We start from the raw sequence: 17,400 nt of genomic DNA on the forward strand, positions 1-17,400 counted from the left end.
AAACCTTCCAAGGAGGAGAATGAGGCATATAAGCAAGAAGACCCACGACGTATAGAAGATAGCGCCAAGTCACCACATTCAACACCGTACAACTGTAAGATAAGAGCACCAGGGGACGCATAGAGCCCAAAAGGATCTCTAGGCCCACTTGACATAAAGCAGAGCTATATAATAGCATAATAGTACCACACTTGGAGTAAGGCACACCCCAAACAACGGGGAACACCTCTTATTGCAAACCACACTCAGAGGACCAGACACAACAATCTATGAAACACTGCCACAGTAGGCTTACTGCCAGCTCAAAACGCATAACGCATCAAAAGAATGCTAAATGAAAGGGTAACCAGAACATGCGCCTGAGAAATAGAGGTTAAGGGGGAGGGTGAAAGCACGCAAGGAGGCGCTGAACAACCGATTCAGCGTGGGCATCAAACAATAGAACCCCATCAAAGGGTAGATCAACAAGTCACTCCCAGATATTCTCCGGCACGACGCTATCCTGCAACCAAGCATGACGCCGCAAGCAACCGAACCAGCTATAACTCGACCTAAGGAATCAGCAGTATCCAAGACCGAGCGGATCGTAAATTCAGCAAGGTCAAGGCCATCCCGGAGAAGATGAAGGAGGTCTACACAAGTGCCTTCAGAGGTGGCCGAAAGAAGAGACTCTGCAGAGTCCAACAGGGCAAAGGTAGCCCGAGCAAAGACACACACTGTATTCAGTGAACAAAGGGCAGCGCTAGTGGAGGCAAAGATGTTATGACCCCAGGACTCTAGCCATCTGGACTCCCGGGAGGGAGGAAGCATTAGCTGAAGCAAGGAAGGGAAAGCAGTTTGCAGAACAAACCCAGGATGTCTGGGTGAACAAATAAGGAAAGTGGATCATGTGGAGCACAACAGTGGTGGTGCAAGACAGAACGAGCCACGGGATCACCGGAAGATGACCGGACCCAGGTGCCCAAAAGGGCGTCATAAAGAGAAGCTTCAAAGGGCAGAAGGGGCTCCACATTCCCTGCCTAGTGGTGGAGGACATCGAGCAGAGGGTCCACAGGCAACGGGACCGAAGGGGGCTGTATATGTTTAGAACATGAGTGGCCAAGGTGACTACTCGGAGGAGGGAACAGCAACTCATCTGTAGGTGAGGGCTGTAAACTAAGTCTTCCAAGACACTGAGGGTGTGACCAATGCCCAAAGGAGGGGAGCCCCATTGACGAATGGGGGGTCCTGATGGGGCTCCTGAAGAGGCGGGGATCCTGCTGGGTCCACAAATTCTAAGGGGGGCACAGGCAAGGATATAGTCGGCGTCGCCGGACGTGAAGGTGATTACAAAGTCTCTCCAGAAGCTTCCAGAGAAGAGTCAACCACCCGGCGTCGATGCAGTGCCAAAACGACTTCGGTTGGCGCCGATCGCACCTCTTCCGGCACCGAGTCGCCCTGTCTGGTAATTATTCCACATCCACCACGACAAACTTCACTTCTGAAGAAGGGGATGGCGCCGGGGAGGCAAGCCTACGGCGCTGCATCGGCACCGACTCAGCCTCAACTACAACAGGCTCCGACTTCGAAGTAAGAAGCGGAGTCGGAGCAGGGGAGTCGAGTTTACGGGCCGGAACGGCGCCGACCCCAGCTCCGGACAGGCCCGGAAGGCCAAGGTGTGCTCGAAGCAAGGCTTTGAGCACTAGCAACCACCTGTGACACCACAGGGAGCCCCACGGGACTATACGGCGTGGCAGGGGTGCTACGGGTCGTAGAGGGGGGACCCAGCTGGGCCGCACCCTAATGACACCATATCTCCTTCATCCCTGGAGAGCAAGGGCCTGTTTGGCGCCAGGGGCGAACGCACCGGCGAGTCTGTCGGGGACCCCATAAGTATCGGAGGCCCCGAGGACGCCCCAGGGACAGGTGAGGACCCATGGGAGGCCTGCAGAGTCGCGGCATAGGCCTCTATTTGGGTCCGAGTCGCCCTCAGATAGGGTAGATAGGGGAGGGGCGACTCCCGGGGGCGCACGTCCGGAGGGGTCAGGGAACTAGTGCCCCCGACAATAGATGGAAGTGAGGTCGAGGACCTCGGCGACTTGCGCCGCGACTTACCCATAAGGGGCGAACAACGTCTCTGGCCCCCAGAGGGTGACCGACGCCGCAACTGGAAACCAGAGAGGCATGCCGGCGATGAGGAGGCCGGAGGACGAGACGACTCCAACCAGGACAGGCGAGCCTGAAAGGAGCTTCATCCGGCGCTCCCACCGGGACTTCGGCTCAAGGTGTTGGCAGGCGTCGCAATCAGTCGAGTCGTGGTGGTCGCCCAAACACCACATAGAGATAAGATGCGGGTCCGTCGCGGACATTTGCTGCGAACAGGAGGTACACGTTTTAAAGCCATGAAGGCATTGCACACTGTTCCAGACGCAAAGCATCAAAAGGGGCCTGAAAACAGGCCAGAGGAACCGCTTACTCCACGTTGCAGGCGGAAAAGAAGGAAACCGACATCAGCGCGCCGGGAGGACTTATATGACCACGCTGACGTCACGTACGTGGATGACGTGAGGGCGGGGGTGTGGCGCCGTCCCCCGGCGTGCAGAGGTGCTGCTGCAAAGAATTTTCTGGATCCAGTCTGACGCCTGGGGATATTCTAAGTTAAGGAATCTGCGGCTAGATGTCTCTATCAGATAGCCAAAATAAGCCATAGTTCTTTATTTGCCATCAATTCGGATAGTCTGAGACCCCCCCCCGAACAATAATCTTTGAAAACAAGTAGGAACTACACACCAAATGTAACTACCAAATAGCCTGCCTAGGATTTCTATACCCAGATATAGAATTAACAATAGGAGAACAGAAGTAAATAAAAAATGAAGGAGTCTGTAAAGGGATAGCACCAAATTATGGATCGTATCATTTTAATTTTACTGCATAGTTCAATAAACCAAGCTAGACTCTATCCCATTTGCACATAAATGAACATGAGAATACTACATCAGGACTGATCGGAAGGAGTAGTTTCTGTCCTGTAACTCCAGTTCTGTAGTAGGGGTATCTCTGTTATAGTCATAATCTAGTGAATAGTCCCGCCCATGTGCGTGGACCCCGGAGCAATCAAAAATAATCTCTTACAGTGTCAAAAAATGCAGAAAATGCATAGACACTTAAGAGAGAATTTAAAGACAGATAATGCAGCCAAAAAAGGCTACACTGTCCAGTACTTCAACTAGAAATTCCACCATAAAATCCACAAAACAGCAAAGCCTGTACAGATTTCCCTTGCTTAACAGCAAAATCCCTCAGGAATGATAGAGAGAAGAACCTGGACAGACAAGCCCCATAGGCTGCCATTATGTGGCTTAATTAGGATACTGTGCCTTTAAGGAACCTTCCAGAACCTTCTCTCAGTATCCCAGAATGCATAGCAGGTCCAACTTAGCCTCAGTTCTTTTCGAGGGCGTAGGAAACGCCAGACCTGTAGCATTATGATCATGAACAACACTCCACCGGGGAGGCGGGAGGGCGCTTATGACTATAACAGAGATACCCCTACTACAGAACTGGAGTTACAGGACAGAAACTACTCCTTCTGTAGTAGGGGATCTCTGTGTATAGTCATAATCTAGTGAATAGAATGGCAAGCCCATCCCCACACCAAGCGGCGGTGGAGAGTAAAATAACGCCACTACTGTGCGAACAGATTCCGCAGCGAAGCCTGCCCAACCTGAGCGTCTGTCCTGGCATCAGAATCCAGGCAGTAATGCTTAGCAAAGGTATGGACCGACTTCCAAGTGGCCGCCTTGCAGATCTCTGCAATGGGAACATTACGGAGCATAGCTGTCGTAGCAGCCTTGCCCCTGGTGGAATGAGCCTTAGGTTTGCCCCCTAAGGTCTTATTAGCTTTGCAGTAACACAACTGAATGCAGGACACAATCCACCTAGAGATGGACTGTTTAGAGGTGGCAAGACCCGTCCTGACTGAACCATAATTGATGAACAATTGGTCTGACCTACGAACATCTTTAGTCTTATCAAGATAAAACTTCAGCACCCTCCGCACATCCAGGGAATGTAAAGACCTTTCCGCCGGAGACGAAGGATTCTGAAAGAACGTAGGCAAAGTGATAGTCTGATTGATATGAAAATCAGAAACAACCTTGGGAAGAAACTTAGGGTGAGTACGCATAACAACTTTAGCATTATGAAATACAGTATAAGGTTCCTGGCAACACAATGCCTGAATCTCACTCACCCTGCGGGCCGATGTAATGGCCACTAGGAACGCCGCCTTCCAGGACAGGTGCTGCAACGAAGCCTTATGAATGGGTTCAAAAGGCTCCTTCATCAATCTGGACAGCACCACATTCAAGTCCCACGAAGGCGAAGGAAGCCTGACAGGAGGGAACACTTTCTTCAAGCCTTCCAAAAAATCTTTGATCACAGGGATCTGGAAAAAGGAAGTCTGTGAAGGGCCTTTCCTGTAGGCAGTCAAAGCAGCCAGATGAACCTTAATGGAATGGACATTAAGGCCCGACTGCGCCAGATGAAGCAGATATGGAAGGATGACATCTTCCTTGCATGACGTAGGGTCATAGTTCTTAGACTTGCACCAGATGCAAAACCTCTTCCACTTGTAAGCATAGGAAGTCCTAGTGGAAGGTCGCTTAGCCTCCTTCAGTATGCCCATACAATCCTCTGGGAGATTCAGATGGCCATATTGCACTATTTCAGGAGCCATGCCGCCAAACTCAAAGACGAGAGGTTGGGGTGCACCATCCGCCCCCCGAACTTCGTGAGAAGGTCCGGCCTGCACGGCAGCTTCATGTGAGGAAGGAGAGAACGGTGAAGCAGGTCCGTGAACCACCACTGTCTGGGCCATTCCGGGGCAATCAGAATCATTCTCGCCCTGGACTGGGACAGCTTGATGAGAACCGCCGGAATCAGGGGAATTGGTGGAAAAGCGTACAGAAAGCTGTTCGACCAGTTGATCCATAACGCGTTCCCCAGCGTCCCTGGTTGGTAGTACCTGGAGGCGAAGCCTCGGCATTTGCTGTTTTCGGCGGTGGCAAACAGATCTACGTCTGGAGTTCCCCACCTTGCGAAGACTTCTCCTAGTACTTCGTCGTTTATGACCCATTCGTGGTTTTCCTGCACGATTCTGCTCAGTTCGTCTGCCTGAACATTCTGCACACCTGGCAGATGGGTGGCCGTTATCGACAGTCCTCGAGCCAGAAGCCAGTGCCAGATCGCCTGCGCCTCCTGCGACAGAGTGCGCGATCTCGAGCCCCCCTGCTTGTTGAGGTAATACATCGTTGTCGTGTTGTCCGTCTGAACAAGCAGAGAGTTGGTCTGAAAGGACGGATGAAAGGCCTTCAGTGCCAAGTGAACAGCTCTCAGTTCCAGGAAATTGATGTGGTACGTGGACTCCGTCGGGGACCACGTCCCTTGAATTTGCAGGTCTCCGGAATGCGCCCCCCAACCTTGGAGAGACGCATCCGTCACGATGGTCTGTGTGGGAATGTCCTTGTGGAAGGGAACGCCTCTGAGGAGATTCTCCTTCGAGCACCACCACTTCAGAGACTGAAGAGCATGTAGAGACAGTCGTATCCTGTCGTCCCAAGAACCTCTCCTCTGGTCCCACTGATCCTCCAAGCACTCCTGCAGAGGTCGCATCTGTAGCCGTGCGTGAGGAGTGAGAAAGATGCAAGAGGCCATCGATCCCAGTAGAGAAGACACGGTCCTCACAGTCGTAGACGGAGTTTTCATGAGAGCCTGAGCCTTCCGAACGAGTGATAAACGTCGCTCTTCCGAAGGAGACACGTTTGCTGACAGCGTATTGATGGAGGCCCCCAAGTACTGGATGCACTGCACCGGAATCGGGACCGACTTGGACATGTTGATGTGCAACCCCAGCTTGTTCAAGAGAACGCACGTCTTCTGGAAGTGTGCTCGAGCTTCCGAGAAGGAGGAGGCTTTGATCAACCAATCGTCCAGGTACGGGTAGACAAACACCTTGTTCTTCCTCAGGTGTGCCGCTACCACTGCCATACATTTTGAGAATGTCCTGGGTGCAGACTTCAGTCCGAAGGGTAGCACCGTGTACTGATAGTGATTGGTGCCGACTTGAAAGCGCAGAAATTTTCTGTGTTTGCATGCAATGGGCACGTGGAAGTATGCGTCCTGTAGATCTATGGCACACATCCAGTCTCCCCGTTGCAGCTGAGGGTAGATCTGATGCAACGACAGCATGCGAAACTTTTCTCTGCGAATCCACTTGTTTGCCTGCCGCAAATCCAGAATGGGCCTGAACTCGTTTTTGTCCTTCTTGCGGACAAGAAAGAACCGAGAGTACAGACCTCTTCCTCTTTGAGACAGAGGTACGTCTTCGATCGCCCGTTTCCTTAGCAGAACGTCCGCCTCCGTCTGAAGCTCGAGCAGTTGATACTGCGAGCTGACGGGAGGAATCGATGGAGGAGGGCTGGTGAAACGTAGACTGTATCCATTGCAAACAATATTCAGCACCCACTTGTCCTGAGTAATTTTTCTCCACTCTGCCAGAAAAAATTGAACGCTTCCCCCCACCGGAGCGGGTAACGGACGAGGGGGAAGTAACAGCTCAGGGACGGGACCCGGCCGGGCCCTTGGTCGCGGTAGAGGACTGTTGACGACCTCTACCACCCTGTCGCTTCTGGAAGGGCTGCCTGTACTGCTGCTGCTGCTGCCGCTGTTGATGTTGACCAGCAGACTGCCCCCTTCCACGACCCTGTGCCCCAAACCGACGCTGGTACTGTCGGAAGGGTTTCTTGTCCTTGGGCTTTTCCAGGCCCACTGCCGTCAGGGTCTCCGCTTCGGCCTTCATCCTGGCCATCTCATCATCCGCGTGCTTCCCGAAGAGGGTATCTCCGGAAAACGGGAGATTCGCCACGCGTTGCTGTGCCTCCGGTTTCAACGATGTCAACCTGAGCCAAGCATGGCGTCTCTGGTGAATCCCGTGGCAATATCCGTGCGCGGACAGCAACGATATGTCTGCTGCGGCGCCGATGGCCTGATTAGAGACCAACATCCCCTCCTTGACGATCTCCACAAAGTCCTCCTTGCGGTCTCGAGGGACGAGGTCAGCGAACTGCTCCATCGAGTCCCAAAGGGACCGGTCGTAACGTCCCAGCAAAGCCGAGTCACTGGCTGCCTTCATGGACGAGGCGGATGTCCCACACGCCTTGCGACCAGCAGAATCGATCCACCGGCTCTCCTTGTCCGGAGGCACCGTGGACGCAGGGGAGGTGGCATGAAGCTTCCGAGCAGCAGTCACGATGACTGAATCCGGTACCGGGTCCTTCCTCAAGAAGGCTGGGTCTGAGTCCGGAGCCCTGTATTTTTTCAGTATCCTGGAAGGTACAGATTTCACCGTTGCCGGCGTCAGGAATAGCTGTTCGGCGGGCTCAAGGAGCCCCGGCACCAGAGGTAACAGGGGGCGAGACAAGTGCCTTTTGTGTAAAGTCTCAAAGATTACCGAGGTAGAAGCCGTAGGCGCTTCAACCTCAATGCCCAACTTTGCCGCACCACGCAGGAGAACCTCCTGAAATGTGCTAATATCGTCTATCGGAGACACCCTAGTCTCCGGCGAATCGGACAGCGTGGGCGAGTAGGAACGGGTCCCAGACGGAGAACGTGACCTGGACCGACGTCTCTTGTGATGATGCCTGGATCGTGATGAAGATCCGCGGCCACTCCTCGACTTGTCCCGTCTCCCCGAGCGAGACCTCGACCTCTTGGGCCTCGGACGCTCCTTCGGCCTCCCAGGGTCAGGAGCTCCAGGCTTCTTAGGAGTCTTCTTCGGAGGCGTCGGGAACTTAGGCATCGACACCCCCCTCGGTGGGATCGGGGGCGGAGGAGCAACCGGACGCGGGTCCCGCGGAGCCGGCTTCGGAGGCGGGGTAGGGGCCTTCGGAGGAGGACCCTTCGGCACAGCCGGCCGCGGAGGAGGCGTAGATGGCTTCATCGGAGTATCCACCCCGGAATGCGCCGGTCCCGGCGAGCCATCACCTCTACCAGAGAGTGGGGAGCCCCCCACAGTCCTGGGCCTGTCCTTAGGACCTCCAGACGCTGAAGACCGGTGTCCAGACGACGACCGATGTCCCCTCGACGTCGAACGGTCCTTCGGCGTCGACCGAATCACACTCCTCGACGTCGAACCGTGTCTCCGTCTCGACGTCGACCCCGACCAGATCGACGAGCCACGAAACCTCGACGACGGGCGATGGTGCCTCGACGGCGACCTCGACCTCTTCGCCGGTCTCGACGTCGACATCCTGGATCGCTTCGACGGCGAACCTTTCGACCTTCTCGACGTCGACCTCTCCGACCTTCTCGACGTCGATCTCCTTGACCGTCTCGACGTCGGCCTTTTGGAATGCTTCGACGTCGACCTCTTCGGCGCCGGAGATGGCTTACGTCTCGACGGCGACCTTGACGACGAGGATCCCCTCGACGACGATGTCCTCGACGGCGAACGGCGGTGTCGCCTCGACGGCGAGCGCCGACGCCGGGCCCTCCGATGTCGATCACTCGACGCCGACAGCGACGACGAGGATATCGACACCGGCTTCGACGGCGGCCGGAACACGTTCCTCGACGTCGACGGGCGACGTTTTCTCGACCCAGAGCCCTGGGGAGACCTGGAACTGGCCGTTGACCGTCCCCTCGACGTCGTGGTCAGCGCAACTGACCCAGACGGAGACCTTGGGCGCGGGCTGGTCTTCCTGCCCCTGGGGAGCCCCCCAGAGGCCTCAGCATGGGTAGAAGGAGCCCCTCCTGACCCACCTCGTGCCTTCAGCTTTCTCTCCTCAAGTCCCTGAAGCCTGATCTTCTTCCTCTCCTTCAGGGTCCTTCCAGAGAAGCTTCTGCAGATCCTACACTCCTCAGGGATGTGGGAAGAGGGAAGGCAGAGAATACAGACCTCATGGGAGTCTGTCTTGGCCTTCTTTCTTGAGCACTCAGGGCATTTGTCGAATAATGCAGGCATTATGGACAAAAAAGAGTGCAGAAACACAGAAAGAAAGTCACCAGAGTACTTTAAAAGTACCAAAAATCGAAATCAGTGTAAAACACTAACAAAAACCCTTGAAAGGGAGAGCTCAATGCTCCAGGGTCCTGCTTGCAGGAGCCGGAAAAAAGAACTGAGGCTAAGTTGGACCTGCTATGCATTCTGGGATACTGAGAGAAGGTTCTGGAAGGTTCCTTAAAGGCACAGTATCCTAATTAAGCCACATAATGGCAGCCTATGGGGCTTGTCTGTCCAGGTTCTTCTCTCTATCATTCCTGAGGGATTTTGCTGTTAAGCAAGGGAAATCTGTACAGGCTTTGCTGTTTTGTGGATTTTATGGTGGAATTTCTAGTTGAAGTACTGGACAGTGTAGCCTTTTTTGGCTGCATTATCGGTCTTTAAATTCTCTCTTAAGTGTCTATGCATTTTCTGCATTTTTTGACACTGTAAGAGATTATTTTTGATTGCTCCGGGGTCCACGCACATGGGCGGGACTATTCACTAGATTATGACTATAACAGAGATCCCCTACTACAGAACCACAGGATACACAGCTGGCAGACCTAAGAGCTTTATAACTATACCCCATATGCATGCAAGTAGTTAACCTCAAAGTTTAACATGTGCACACTTACATGGGTATTTTAAGTAAGTTCCTAGATACCGCCCCAAAAAGTCTGCTTCAATTTAAATCACTTGTAAGGCAGAGACAGGATTCGCCAAAAAGATAGCAATACACTTTATATAGGCAGCAAGCTTCTACTCACATCCATTAAGGATTACAGGAAGAAAGGCCTAAACTGCATCAAACATCTGAACATCTCAAAACAGAGCACAATAAGCAGGGGCATCCAGACTCACTGCCAGGATTTTCTAAAGCATTAAGATTGTAACCCTAAGCGAACAATATGGGAACGTGGATTTTAGTCCAACAAACATATCAGAGTCAGGCAGTTCGGGCTATAGTACCTTTTCACCAAAGTAATCCATAAAAAGAGCCAGGCGTCCTTGTTGAAGACCTTCTGTGCATCCAACAAGATCAGCCTGATTTTACTGCCAGGAGTGGCCACCATATCAACGACAGTGATAGCCATATTCATAAGGGATATTTTATCCTTCCCAGGGATGAACCATGCGTGCCTTCCAACCCAGAGGGTTACAAACTTTTTAGCAGCCACCTTGCCAGGTGTTACTGTGAAGCTGAGAGGCATATAATGACCACTGCCTTAAGGATATCACAGACAATGCCTACTGGAGAATAGCCCAGATTTGTCTTGATAAATGCATGTAATGCTCACCAGTAGTTTAACTGGCAATAGCTCATCTGTCTTCGTACTCTTGGTCAACGTATATCTCTCATATATCATAGTTACCCCATGACATACTGAGTGGTAGGTGAAAATTGGCTAACATAAATGTAGAAGAACCCCATGATCGCTATATGGAAAAACAGTTCAACTACCTGCACATTATCTGATTTTTGATGAGTTATGGCAGCCCTCAGTTTCACAGTAAGGATTAAAGCCCTCACCTTCAATGTTACTACACAGGTTGAGATTATGTCAGAAGCGTGCCCCTGAAGAGCAAGTGTGAAACTTGGGAGTGTCTCCACATTTTGGAATTTTTGTTGACCCTATTAACCAGAACAGAGGGGGCAAAATCAACTGTCTCATTCACTCATACTATATATGACCATAGGCTGGCCAGATTTGCCATCCTGGCCAGTGAGTCACCCCCGTGTAGTGCGCCCAGACAACTTGGCCCTGTTAGAAGGGCCTTGCATAGAGTCTCACCTGATTTGCTAGCCATGGCCGCTGCGGACCACCCGTGCCCTCTTATAGGCGATTTAGGCGATTTAGAACAGGACGTCGAGTCCCTGCAGGGATGGTTGGTGGAGAGGCTGAACGATCTGGCCCCCCCGATGGCCCTGCGGGAGACGGCTAAGAGGGTCTCGGCACCATGGTTTACCGAGGCTCTGCGGGTTGCCCGCAGTCAGTGCAAGGTGGCGGAGAGGGCGTGGCGCCTTAATTATGATCAGGGGGCGAGATTGGCCTATAAGACCATGGTTAAGTCATATCATCGCGATATTCTTCGAGAAAAAAGAGACTATCTGGCTAGGAGGATTGATGCCGCCTCCAACTCCTGTAAAGAGATTTTCTCGGTGGTCCGGGAGTTTATGGCCCCTAGATCCAACACCTCCCAGGGTGTTCCATCGGAGCTGTGGGTCTGTGACTTGGCCAAATTCTTTACAGATAAGATTAAAACTATACAGGACTCGTTCACAGTGGAGTCTTCAGAGGAGGGTGTGAGTGCGGTGACAGGACCGGCACGGCTGTCCGTGCCGGTTGTGGTTCTCGAAGAGTTTCCTGCCATTTCCAGCGATGCCTCATTAGCGCTCTTGTCCAACCTGAAAATCGGGCTCGCCTCTGGATCCCTGTCCGGCCAAATTCTTGGCTAGGATGGCTACCGTGGTTAATCCACTGGTGAATCCACTTGTGAATCAGTCTCTTAGTGCCGGGAAGGTCCCGTCGCCCTGGAAAAGAGCCATGGTGATCCCCCTTCTGAAGAAGGCCGGTTCGGACCCAGAGGTTTTGGCTAACTACAGGCCAATTTCCCTTCTTCCAGCGTTGGTTAAGATCACGGAGAAGCATGTGCATGGCGTCCTCTCCGGCTATCTAGAGTCCAATGATCTGCTTCACTCTTCGCAGTCCGGTTTCTGCCCTAATTTAAGCACGGAGACGGCACTGTTGGAGGTGTCGGAGATCATTAGGGAGACTCTGGATGCAGGGCCATGTTGGTCATGCTTGACCTATCGGCGGCCTTTGACACCGTCCCCCATGGGGTGCTCCTCGCCAGACTACAGGACATCGGTCTGAGGGGGACGGTGCTCAATTGGTTTACATCATTTCTTGAGGGCCGCCGACAAACGGTCTGGGCCTCTCCGAGCTCTGCCGAAATGCCGCCATTGGGAGTCGGGGTTCCACAGGGTTCTGTGTTGAGCCCGACTCTATTTAACATCTTTATGACACCTTTGGCGGCACTGGTGGAGTCTTTTGGGGCCCGGAGCGTGTCCTACGCGGACGACACGCAACTGCTTTTTGCGTGTGGGAAGGATCAGGCCTTCGATGGAGAGAACATCCGGGGGTGTCTGGAGCTGGTTTTTAGCTGGCTTCAGCGAAACAGTCTTAAGGCCAACCCCAATAAATCGGAGGTGCTGTTTTTCGGCTGCCTCCAAGACCCTGATTGGCGTGCGTGGTGGCCCGTGGATAGTTGTCCCCCGGCACAGGCATCGTTGGTGGCCAAAAACCTGGGAGTGAAGCTGGACAATGGCCTGTCGTTGGTTCCACACATACGGGGTCTGACGGGGACTTGCTATGGGCTGCTCAAGATGCTCCGGAAGTTCCTACCTTTGCTCACAGAGGAGCATAGGAAGATCACCATACAGGCCCTAGTGGGGTCCAGATTGGACTATGCCAACGTCCTCTATCTAGGACTCCCAGACTATCTAGTTCAGCGGCTGCAGGTGGTGCAGAATCCTGCGGCCCGCGCGATCTTCGGCCTTCATAGGCGAGCAAGAGCTTCCGCATTGGTGCAGGTGCTTCACTGGCTGCCCATCCGAAAGCGGGTTATGTTCAAGGCTCTGACCTTGGCACATAAAGCGCTATTTGGCGCAAGAGCAAAGTATCTGCAGCGCAGGTTGACCTTCTAGCGTCCTACTAGATCACTGCGATCGGAGTCTCTGTTCCTGGCCATAGTGCCACGAGTGAGGAAGGCACGCACTGGGGGTCGTTCCTTTAGTTTGAGGGCCCCTCAGTTGTGGAACACCCTGCCTTTGGCATTACGCTCCTCCTCAAACCTGCTCTTGTTTAGGAAAGGCCTTAAGACCTGGCTTTTTAAGCTTTAGGAGTCCCTTTTCTTTTTGTCTTTTTCTTTGTTTCTGTTGTTTTCTGCATTGGTGTTATGTTGTTTTATTCTGAGCTGCCTGATAAAGCGCTGGGACACTCCCCTGGAGTAGCCGTGCGCTATAAAAATAAACATATAACATAACATAACATAACTATATGTACTACCTAGAACATGGCCGAAATCCACTCTAACATGAGGGCACACACCTGTGATACAAATTGGTATGACCTTTCAACCTGTATTGTAAAAAGCTCCCAGAGGAGATTATCAATCTGCCACAAGGTTTAACATTCCACTCAGAACCCCTAACTATTTAAAACTGAAATCAGTGATTTTCAAATCTAGATGCCCGTGAACTCCCCCAATACATTAACTAACAATAGCGATTAACTGCTGTAGCAGCCTTTCAAAGCAACATTTCAGTATCCCCCCTGCTGGACACTTATGTGACAAGCACCCAGAAGGGAGCTAGTGTAAGAGACCTGGCCAGTGGGTGAACGGATATAGTACTGCAAAAGCAGTTCAAGGAGCCAGGGCAGTTGTCCATTGACAGTAAGGTTTGTCATTTGGACAAAGAGGACTTACTAGTGGAAGTTTGGGGGGACAGCACGCACCAATGCAAAAACTGCTATGTGACCCCATGGAGCCTGTACCAGTCAGCAAAGCTGCATCAATTGGGAATTCTTTATTTTATATGTGCTGTTCCTCCCTACTCTAAGCAGACTCAATCCAACATAGTTCAAACTTTAGGTTAGGATCTTAGGCTCCCACCTTCCAGATCCATACACTGCTGTTTAAAAAGGTCTTGTTGAAAACTTCACTGCTTACAGCGCACAGAAGCTCATAGCAGCCTTCACTGTATGTCAGACTTACTTGTAAGTTAGGGCGCGTCTCAGTACCTGGGGCGCAAAAGGACACATTTGCAGTGCTGCCATCTTGAAGAGGGGATGGAGAAGAAGCATCATTACTTTCTGCCTGGGTATGTGGTGGAATTTGCTTCAGTTTACCACCATAGTGTAGGAGATGCCCCAGTACAAATGACAGTTGGGAGTAAGTCTACACCGGAAGTAGAGATTGACATTTCTTTAAAAAGTCAATGGTCCTTTCATAATAGGACCACTAGATCTGGTTTCAGGTTGTGCTATGAAATCGGTCTATCATTGTTTACCACTGCTTATGTCACTGCCATTAATGTGTTTCAAATCAGAAGACGCCCTCTATGCTGTAGTCTCACTCTTGGTTATCTTAAATGTTTTAATTCTTGTTTCTACTCCAGCTCACTCTCTTGCATTACAGCTTGCTACCTTCCACTCACCTCCTTCCAATTCAAGATGAAGTTCGCAAGTCAGACAAGTAATGAGCAGCCAATCATGGATCTGCCTCAGTCCCTGCACTGCACCTGAAGCAGCAATAGACAGGTCAGACTGGGCCAACTCTCAAGAATGCCAGATACAGACTGTGCCAGCACATTCACCGCTCCAACTCCTCCACTAGCCTTGCACCAGGTGATAGACAGCTGTGCCATTTTGAAGGAGGGATGGGAATAATTTAGTTTACATTCTTCAGCAGCTGTCTTCAGGTGGCTGCCACCTATCTCAGCCCTTCAAACCCTTCTCCTTTCCGTCACTGCTCAATTCAAAGAAAAATGCCCTCACATTATTTCAGAATGCTTTCAAAGTACTGGTTTGTTTGTAAAAGCGTTTTCAGGCAAAAATATTACAAGTATTTCTGCAACAAAAGATTTTGATGGATAGATACAATTATTTAGGAAACCATTATTACTTATATCAACCTAAAGAGTTTTTCACAAATTAATAGTAGACAAGATTAAGTTACACTTACTCAGACCGTCTTCGAGCTTCAAGTCCATCTGGCAAAAACAGTTTTATAGTGGACACTATACACCCATGAGTCACTGCAGAAGGGAAAAAATTTACAAAAATGAGTCCCACAAGATGTTTTCTATTTCACCAATATCAAAAGATTAACCGTGGACCTTATCAGTGGAATTCATATTAGTAGAGTACAACACAAAACAAGTCCGATGAGAACTATGTTGATATTAACGATAAGGTGATTAAGCGGGCAAAAGCATTCAGGCATTTGAGAAAGACTGAAATAAAATCGAAAAAACAGATACTTTGATAGAGAATGTGGACTAAGTTGTATGTGCAAGAAAATAAATAAGATTGGATTTACTGCGCTTGATCCATGTTATAAGTTACACTCACAAGATGCAGCATATTATTATTGCTGTTAGTGTTAATTTATTTAACCTTTTTTAATTAGAAATTTGATGTAATTAACTTACACTTAATTCAGGCAATATTAATCATTTTCTGACAACCCACATTATGTACAGTGTTCCATTCCTCCCTAGATAGGTTTTCTCTATATAATTACCAAAAACATGAATACAAACTAACAAGAAGATGGTGTTGCAGCACATTACAAAGTTGAACTCCATAACATCGGATATATGTTTGATAAAATGATTTTACACACACATTGGAAACACGAATGGAAGGACAAGTGTAAAGTATGCCTCATTTTATCATTTTAGAAGGCTTACATTAAGTCCTTGCAACGTTTACATGGGCACAGCTAAATTTAACTGTGAAGGGTAATTAACACCTTTCTAGATACTAATAGAAAATGCTGGTACTAGTGTTACCTGGCTATTAAGATCTGCAAATGTTGTCAAAAGTTTAATATATATATATATATATATATATATTTGCCTAATAAATTATGCAGTACTGCTCTAAAGCATTTGCTATAACTGGTACAAATCTACAGTGTTGTTCCACTGTAAACTATATCATAGTTGTAATACTGACGGAGAATACTTGTCATCTTTATCCATGGTAACAATAGCTTAACTTAAGTGAATGGAAAATCTAAACTTTGAGTTATTGGACAAAGCACGTTCTCAGAAGCCTTTGGTGATTTCTGTAGTCTGGGATTGCATCTAGAAGAATATAAGCTAACGTCAATGGGTATGTATAAGAACAACACACCCACATTGTGAAGGGGGGTGGGCGTGGGATTAAGGAATGGCTATTTTGCTTACTTTTACACTGTGACAACTTCATCTATACTAGGAATATAACAAAATTAAGCATGGAGAAAGAAATATTCATGTGTTATGTTGTATATTGTGAGCCTAGCCAAAAGTCAGCAGAGTGTTGTACAGGGTCAAGCATATAGTCAAGGATAGAATTGGGTGGGGGGGGTTTGAATGATCAGGTAGCATACGTGTACTGTAACTGAACTGTAATGCAGTATTCTTTAAAGAGGCGCAAATCTTTAACTCCTTCCTATCTGGAGCAGTGTTAGGACTGTCCTGAAAGACACATGGATGGCGTTCCAGATCTCAGGTGTAAAAGGCCTGTTGACTTAGAAGTTAATTTTTTTTATAAAAACACGGCTTCAGTCTGAAGGCTTCCTACATTACGGTGTGTCAAAAGATGGTGAGCTTGTTTGAAAGATATGTGCATGTGTTGGCCATGGTGGCTTTGTAAATGGAGTTGGTTTTGAAGACAGTATATGCCGGCAGGAGGAGACCATGGAGTTCCATGAAGATGGGGTTATGTATTCATATTTTATCAGGCCCTGAATGAGGCATGCTATGAAACAGACGGCTAATGAAAATCTGGGCCCCCACAGAGCAGGGCAGTACCACCAGCCACAAGAAAGTATGAGGGCTTGAGTAGCAGTACTATTTTGTGTCTCTTGTTTTTGGCAAATAAAAAGAAGTCAGCCTTGTTGGCGTAGCCACTGGAGTGTATGAGGCGCAAGCAATGTTTGAGATGTTGGCTGTCAAAAGTGGAGGTAACTTTCAAGAAGAGCAGCATATCATCAGCACTGTGGAGAACTTTTATGTCATCTGTAAGCAGAGACCGAAGAGGCACCATGAAAGTGTTGAAGATTACAGGAGACGGTATTTAGCCCTGAGGGACTCAGCATGTGACAGGGATTTTTTGGGACCAGGAGGTGCACATGTGAAGGAACTGGTGTCAGTTGTAAAGAAAGGAAGAGAATTACTGCAGGACATTACCGGTGAATCTCATTTCACAGCTCCAGAAAATAAACAAAGATGGGATGGTAGACTGTCACAAGCAGATGAGATCTAGCAATATGCGGAAGCAGGGGTCATCTTCATCTGCGGCCAGAAGCACTTCATGTACAATGAGTATGTTAGTGGTCTGCAGAGGATCGGAAGCCGGATTGGTAGTCATGCAGAAGATTGTTAGCCGCTATTTGATCTTGGAGTTGAGTGCAGACTGCTTTTTCGATGCTAGGTGAGTGATGGGCAAGCACTTGGCAAGGTCATCCGGTTTTGAAGTAGGTTTTTGTAGGTTTAGGAAGGAGGATCTGCATTGAGAGCTTCTGCGAAGATGCCTTGAGTAAGAGGGGTGTTGACTAGTGAGTAGGGGTTAGAGCTATGACGAAGGATAAGAATAAGA

General features: G+C 49.9%; 1 protein-coding gene across 8 annotated transcripts in view; it reads right to left on the bottom strand.

Annotated features, from left to right (window-relative positions):
- The window catches only part of SLMAP (sarcolemma associated protein), a 1,084,481-nt gene that overhangs the window by 844,599 nt on the left and 222,482 nt on the right, over window positions 1-17,400 (bottom strand). For all 8 annotated transcript variants that reach the window (XM_078661565.1, XM_078661566.1, XM_078661561.1 and 5 more), the window contains exon 3: window positions 14,774-14,846. In XM_078661565.1, coding sequence (XP_078517691.1) covers window positions 14,774-14,846 — 73 coding nt within the window. The remainder of the gene's footprint in view (window positions 1-14,773; window positions 14,847-17,400) is intronic.

The sequence above is a fragment of the Lissotriton helveticus genome, chromosome 9 (genome assembly GCF_964261635.1).
Source record: "Lissotriton helveticus chromosome 9, aLisHel1.1, whole genome shotgun sequence".
NCBI lineage: Eukaryota > Metazoa > Chordata > Amphibia > Caudata > Salamandridae > Lissotriton > Lissotriton helveticus.